This window comes from Coccinella septempunctata, chromosome X (assembly GCF_907165205.1).
Source record: "Coccinella septempunctata chromosome X, icCocSept1.1, whole genome shotgun sequence".
NCBI lineage: Eukaryota > Metazoa > Arthropoda > Insecta > Coleoptera > Coccinellidae > Coccinella > Coccinella septempunctata.
This window is the reverse complement of record NC_058198.1, coordinates 4,783,214-4,791,479: the sequence shown is the minus strand read 5'-3', so window position 1 is coordinate 4,791,479 and position 8,266 is coordinate 4,783,214. Positions and strand designations below refer to the sequence as shown.

The 8,266-nt window shown below is 38.2% G+C and overlaps 1 protein-coding gene across 2 annotated transcripts in view; it reads left to right on the top strand.

Annotated features, from left to right (window-relative positions):
- Positions 1 to 235: 235 nt before the first annotated feature.
- LOC123321699 (protein trachealess) overlaps positions 236 to 8,266 on the top strand; it is a 110,355-nt gene continuing 102,324 nt past the window's right edge. For both annotated transcript variants that reach the window (XM_044909433.1, XM_044909429.1), the window contains exon 1: positions 236 to 593. In XM_044909433.1, coding sequence (XP_044765368.1) covers positions 358 to 593 — 236 coding nt within the window. In that variant the 5' untranslated portion in view covers positions 236 to 357. The remainder of the gene's footprint in view (positions 594 to 8,266) is intronic.

Below are 8,266 nucleotides of genomic sequence, written 5' to 3'. Positions count from 1 at the left end.
CAATATTCCGATCTAGCGGCGGCAATTATATTTTTCGATCGGGCCCGGTAGGTAGGTGGATTGACGCCGTGCGTCGCTCAGGTGATAATACTCCGGTGGCGTCCGGGTGGGAGTCCAAAAGGCGGGATACGTCGGTTTCGAAGGAAGGGCAAAGGGGCCGCCTGGCTTGTCACGTGACGGTAGGCCACGCACGCGACGCCACAACTCCGCCTTCGCCAACTCTTCCTCTCATTCAGCCGTTGCGCGATCAATGGCCGAGTGTCCGTGCTCGCCTTCACACGTGCGAACAGTAGTCAGTAGTGCCGTCAACAATAAGTGACAGTGGCATGCAGTGTTAGTGCAGTGCCCAAAGGCTGTATGCACTCGAGTGTGACTGTGAACAGGTGCACCGCTTTCGAGCTGGATCATCCCGGGGGTTTTGCATCTTCGCCCTGGGCGGCTGTCTTGGGGCACCACTCGGCTGCTGCCGCTGCCGCCGCAGCAGCCGCTGGCACCATGATGCAGACTGGAGACCACCACGGCTATGGGGCCTCGCACCATACACCCCCAGGCCCCATGGACCTGCACATGCCGCAGGCATTTCCCTACTATCGGTGAGTTATTTTATCGCACACTTGTTGATCACCCACAATAGGGCGGCCACGTGATAACTAACGATGGGCACGTGCAGTGCCCTTACTTATTTCACACTCATTTGAATACACTGCCATTCTCCCAAATTCAGAGAAGAATAGACGAGAAATATCAATATTATACCTATACAAGTTTTTCTTTAACGCCATAATTCACCCTCTCCCAAGGGAGTATGTATTCAGTATCCTTGAAGGCCAGTCTTCCATTTGACCAAGGAGGATGATCACAACATTGATATCCTCTTGGTAGCCTCTCTCACGAAACACGAGAATATTTGTTGTCCACATTTACAATCATCAACGAGACAATTCTGATATTGATGAGGGATAATAATTGTCATCATGTTGGTATTGCCTTCTCTTCAAATCCGTTTTGATCTAGAGATGGGATAATTATTGCAAAAAAAAAAATTGCTACAAGCAGATGGGATGTTCTACTATACCAATTCTAGACAATGAAGAAAATCAAGACCACTCTTGCAGCTTGCAACTATGTCTGGCATTAAAAATTTTTCAACTAGTGGTAAACTAGTAGAATCCCCGAGTTAACCCTTCAAAAGCTCATCTGGTGATAATAAACCTTCTTCATTTTTGAATGTATTCTTGGTGAAACCCTAGAAATGTGAAATCCTGGAGAAAAGTATCCACTTTTATTCAATACCAAAAAATATAAGCAATCAGGAATACCTGTTGTAGATTCTTTACGCTACTGCGATGTGTGCAAAATGGCGAATGCGCAATATTTGATGGAAAGTAAAAGTATCATAATATTTCAGTTTTACTGGACACTGACAAACGAAAGAAATGATTGCAATTGAACACTATATGCGTATTTTGCATAAAATACAGTCAATAAAGTTATAAAGTCTCCTCCTTCGGTTTTTTTTACTGTAGAAGTATCAAATTCCGTCAAGTAGTGTCATTCATCGTTATGATATGTGTCGAAATTTTCATTCTGAAAAATGGGCACTTTGATGGTTCTTTGCTCCCTGAAAGAAGAACTTAGAGATTTTCTGTAGAAAAGTGGAAAATTACTGTGAATTTCTACAAAATATGTTCAATTGGCTAGTAGTTTAAAAAAACTCAATTCTGTTGTTATCTGAAGAATCTAATCAAGAATTGATAGTTACTCTTTTGCTGAAATGCCTAAATATTTTTTTGTTGAGAGTGAATTGAAAAACATGGCTGCTGAATATCAATATGTAAATGGTTTTTATGACAAGAAAATTTAATTTCAGTATAACTCCTTGTCAAAAGTTGAATTTATTTGTGTTTTCTCTTCAGAAAAACCCAATTCAATTTTGAAATATGTATATGTAGATCTTTTCAGGTCAGATTAATAAGATTCCACAGAAATTATATATTCGAAGTAACGAAAATACAATATTCGAAAAAGTATAAGATTTCACGAAAAATCGATTGTTCTTATTGGTCCCAAAAGTGATCGATTGGATTTAGATCCGGCGATCTTGGAGGTGATGCTACACATTTGTAATATCTTGGCTCTATCTAGTAGTAATCACCTGGTGGAATCAATGTGGCAGTGCAACCCAGAAAAACCAAATTTTGGCAAGAACTCCGTGAAATTTAAGGAATACTCCGTTGATAACTTGATCAAAGTATTTTTGAGAGAGTTCGTGAACGTTCTAATAAATTAGTTCTCCCATAGATAAAAACTGCACCCATACCATAGTTATGCCTGGAAATGGATGGTCTTCTTGTACAGACCGGCGCTTTTTTCTTTTTCGTATAAGTGGACCATCAGGATAAGGCCACATCTAAACTCATCAGTGAGTGACTGTGCTTGACTCTTTAGGGACATTGAAGTACCTGTGCCATTTTGCAAGTGCTGGGAGTCTATCTTCTCACGAAAAGAGTTAAAATTGGTCTTTTACTGGCATTGCAGCAGATAGTCTTCGTAGAGCAGTAGATACCACACTTTGGAGCATCCCAAGAGCTCTATTGGTATCTTCATCAGATGAAACTCCTTTTGGCACAATGAAAATTCGATTTCAATTAAGTCGAACCGTTTGATCTTGTCGAGAACGAAATAAGACTGAACAGAAAATCATCATAATGGACAAAGAATGGTTAAACTTGGTGAAAACTTACTTCACGATGAACCAGAAAACGTTTCTATGATCGTCACTAGTTAATGTGACCGTGTATGTACAAATAGACACAGGACATGAAAAATACACTTGTTGATGTATGACTGCGATAATCCAACCCCGTACAAATTACAAATATACATCGGCTTATGCAACATGTTGAAGTGCCCCGAAGAAATATGGCCTTATGGTCGCGTCTGCATACGAGAAACAGGAATAACTCGAAACGAATGGATGACCCCCTGGACAAAATTGAATATTGTCATATTAATTGAAATCACTTCGAGCCCGAAGTATTGAATACCACCCCGAGGGGGGTAAAACCCCCGCAGCTAGCGATTCCTCCTCCCGCGAGCGCGCGTATTCCGAAGCGGCTTCTTGTCGCAGCGGGCGTCTCCTAATCTTCCCAGCATGTCCGTCATATTCACACCAGATTATTTCGCCCATATGTGAGCTCCGCAGGAACTTAACTCAATTTGTTAACCCTTGGACTTCTTGCCTTTTGCCACTTAATCTTAGTCTAATGGATTAATATTCCTAATTGCCGCGTTGGGATACACCTTGCTCGTTGTTATCCGTCATAGTTGCCTCCTGCCTGTGGCTTTTATGGGCGAAATCAGTCTTTCTATGGTTGTTCCGACTGTTGTCGTTATCCACGATCAGCCATTTCTCATATTATCCTCGAGTCAATAACACGACAAATTCAGCTGTGTCAGCCCGCGGTTTCAGCCGAGCAAACAAGTCAATTATTGAGATTAGAGAATCCAAATACTCGGCAGCTCCATGATCGATAAAGATTTGATGGTTGAGTAGTAAAAAAATTCTCGAAATTTTTTCGCAGGACAAAAACAACTGAAGGGGGATTCGATTGGCGCGATATTTCGCATTTTCCAAACTACTGCATTTCCGATTCCGATCACCAAGAGCATCAGCTACCACACCCATCATTCGTTTTACTTAACCTGTAAGAGGCAACAAAACTAATCACTATCATCATCATCACTTTTTATTTGCTAGGGGCAACAAAACTAATAGTTTCTCCATGAATCGTGATCACCATTATAGTCTTTATCACTTCCACTGACCTTATCATAAAATCATGACTATTGATTCGCAAGAAGCAATAAAACTAATGATATCCCCATCATAGTCTTTATCACTGTCACTGTCCTTATCATAATATAATGAGCATTGATTTGTAACATGCAATAAAACTGATGATCTCTCCATGAATCGTTGTCCCCATCACAGTCTTTATCACTATCACTGTCCTTATCATAATATCATGAGCATTGATTTGTAACATGTAATAAAACTGATGATCTCTCCATGAATCGTTGTCCACATCCTAGTCTTTATCACTATCACTGTCCTTATCATAATATCATGAGCATTGATTTGTAAAATGCAATAAAACTGATGATCTCTCCATGAATCGTTGTCCCCATCATAGTCTTTATCACTATCACTGTCCTTATCATAATATCATTAGCATTGATTTGTAACATGCAATAAAACTGATGATCTCTCCATGAATCGTTGTCCCCATCACAGTCTTTATCACTATCACTGTCCTTATCATAATATCATGAGCATTGATTTGTAACATGTAATAAAACTGATGATCTCTCCATGAATCGTTGTCCACATCCTAGTCTTTATCACTATCACTGTCCTTATCATAATATCATGAGCATTGATTTGTAAAATGCAATAAAACTGATGATCTCTCCATGAATCGTTGTCCCCATCATAGTCTTTATCACTATCACTGTCCTTATCATAATATCATGAGCATTGATTTGTAACATGTGATAAAACTGATGATCTCTCCATGAATCGTTGTCCACATCATAGTCTTTATCACTATCACTGTCCTTATCATAATATCATGAGCATTGATTTGTAAAATGCAATAAAACAGATGATCTCTCCATGAATCGTTGTCCCCATCATAGTCTTATCACTTCCATTGTCCCAATCATAAAATCATGACTATTGATTTGCAAGAAGCAATAAAACTAATGACCTCTCCATGAATCGTTGTCGCTATCATAGTATATACATATTTATCACCATCACTGCCCTAATCATAAAATCATGACTATAAAAAAAGTAATTTTCAATTTTTATCCTTATAATAAACATACGCTCCTGTCCCAATTTACAAAATCATATAAAAAATACATTAATATGTATCGTTTCACTACAGACTAATGAGGGTGTTGACACGTATTCTCTCGAGTTTCAAGCCATGCCCGTACTGTGATAGTGACTACAATGACCTCAGCAGCAAAATCGAAGATCTCAGATTTGTAAGAACTTTATAGTCTTTAGATTGATCCATCCCGAGTTCCTCAATCTCCGTTTTCTCATGAATAGAGAGTCGGCTCATCAAAGACACGTTGTCCTCGTTGAGTAAGCACCGTGTTCTCGAAACGAGCAATACATCTCATTATAATTCATCGTTCCCAAATTTATGTTTTTATTCCCTAAATAGCATTTCTAAACGAAATTATCAAGGCAATTCGAGAAAAAACGACGCGAATCAAATTCCCACATGAATTCCCTCCTTTTCATGAAAATAAGATCGTGATCTGTTACGACCATGCGAAAGACAAATTCGAGGCACGACTTCAGGTTGAACCTATCTTGAGAGTTTGAGAAATTAACGGCCAACGTTGCCAAACTAGCTAATTTCGGAGCAAAAATGATCGGAGGAATATTCGAATATAAGAATGCACTCTCATTATCTCATTAGTTTATTGTTATGGAGAAACAAGGCGACACGTGGCGCAAATGCATAATAAACTACGGAAAGCCGCAAATATTTATAATATTCTGTTAGATAAACATCTAGTCAGTAGAATATGAATGTTATACGTATATCAAGGATATATTGAGTGAAACTAAATACGATGTCAACAATACTGTCAGAAAAATTCATTTGATATCATTAATTGTGATCTAGTCTAAGGATTATGCACTGAAAAAAATCCTGTATATCGCACTCAATTCGCCACTGAAAAAACAATGTTATGAAATTTTGATAAAATTATTCGAATACGCAATTTTGAAGAAATACACGAGCAAAAGTAGTTGCCACAAAAGTAAAGTATCATCTACTCGAAAACGCAATATCGCTCACATCATCAGTATTAGAGCTTTCTTATAGAGGCAAGCTGGTATTTAAGCAATCAGGAGGTATGTCTTAAGAAGTTCCTGTGAACCAACCTCTTGAACAACTGCTATTAAGAAAAAAAAAATAGCCGATCTAATTTTTGGTCCTGATATCTATTAGCCGATGAAAAATTAAAATTTTATATGCTGCAATTCGTAATTCTAAGCACTTTGCCTATGGATTGATATCAATTATAATTAAGCATTCTTTCCGTCGAAAATCTGTATTCTGGATTACCTAACCTGTCAAATCTTTTATTATCGAAGTTCAACGATGCGTACAGGGAAAGAATGAAATTTTCAACATTCGGCCATTCATGGCAACATCGTCTTTACCTTGAGACAACCTCGGAGGCTGCCTGAGATGACAAGAAAGATACGAAGATGTCGACGTTCAACCAGAGAAGAACCGTTTATTTACCAACATCAAATATTGGACACCGAAGCACCTGTTCTAACTCCGTGTTCGCGGAAGAGCTCAAGAAGAATATAGCTAGCTGGTCGAGATAATGTTTATTTAACAGAACACTTGTGTACTACATCTCGTATTCCACAAAGAATTTCTTACATTGCCTTTTGGATTTCGCACTTATGCGAGCCTTGTTTTGAAATGGGATATTTATAGGGCAATATTAGTTTTGGGGCATCTTTTTCCGACTTTTGCATTAGCAAGCGAGTGCAATTTTCAATTGATTATGAAAACATAGAATTGAAGAATTGAAAGTTAATGTTATGAGATAGAAATATATGACCGTAGCTTCCCTCATGATTGTTGAAATTTTTCCGACGAATTCGAAGCAGCGGCAAGATGAGCGAGAAAAATGTGAATATGAAATGGCCCGATATCCGCGAAAAGATAAAAATTCAAATTTCCAGAAAACTTACGACTGCGATCGAATATATTATCGGAGACAGGAAGTTTCACATTAATTTCTTCTTATTTGCTTTTAGCAGGAACGCCAAAAGCATAAGCTATGCATTTTGATTAGTCCAACCCCGTTTCGACGTTATCATATTCATATTATATTCGGGGGTAAAAATCAAAGTGATGTTCTCCTCTTTCGGATTCCTCTCATGAATATCTTAGACCCGCTCCTTTAAAACCCTTATAAAAAAGGCAGCCGCCAAAGAGTAGCGATACGGGTAGCACCTCGCCCCGTGATTTTTTATTTAGTTTCCTGAGTAACCGAAACCACCGAATGAATTCATTTGAATTTAAATCCGACGCGGAAGTGGAGAGATTGGTGTATTTTCATTAGAAGATGTTCTCATTAATAATGAAAACGATTTGTTCTCTTTCACCCCTAAAGTGATGGAAAATTAAAAATATTTCCTTATTGAATCGGTTTTTGTATTTCCCAATGAAAATGCTCATCGATCTCGTCGGTACTAAAAAAAGATTTTTTCGGTTCAGTCAGTAACATCGTTGAGAATCAAGAAAATCCATATTCAGGGATATTGTGATTTCATTGATGAATTTTTAGTATTAATTATTGACTTTAGTTGAACGAAGAACTTCATGAATTAAATAAAAACCTAATCAGCTGGCATGCTATGTAGTTTTCAATGGACCAAACTCTTTGAATACAGGAGGTGTCAAAAATGGAAAAATTTCTCTTAAAAGGTATTCATAGTCTTCTGCTGCCCCAAACCAAACCGTTTGCAAGACAAATGGCATGGAAGAGTAGAAAAGACGAAGGCATTTTCAAATATTCGTGTGATATTTTGCTAATCGTAAAAACGTCGGGAGATGACTATGAAAAAATCAAAAATTTTGACTAAAAATCTCTAGGCCTTTTAATTTCACATTTTGGACACCCCATATCTCAGAGGGGACATGAATATCTGACCGCATATCTTTTCAAGATAACCAATCTATATCGTATAATATTGCATTATGGAATAAGCTTAAGACGAAATGATGCCTGCCCGAATGCACCTCATCATATTCAGCACACGTATGATACTAGAGGAACTGTCAAAAGAAAACCTTACAAATGAACCTAGTATGCTAAAAATCGGCCCCAGGGAGGGAGAAATAATGCCGCGGAATCCGTAAATAAGCAGCCAATAATTTTTCATTGCGGATATGGACACTTCATGTTTACAGTGGGAAAGCAGGACGAAGAAAACACACCCCTCCTCGCTAACGTGAAAAGTACCATTAATAATTCGTTCAAGACAAATACTCTTTTAATTAAAATGGGAGTAAAAATTCGTTTCGAGGGCAGAAAAATATAAATTCTTATTACAAGCTGTTGCGACAGTCCCGAATTAATGTAAATACTTTTGACTCAATGACTTTTCCCGTGACATTAACTGAGTAGAACGAGGGGTTGAGGA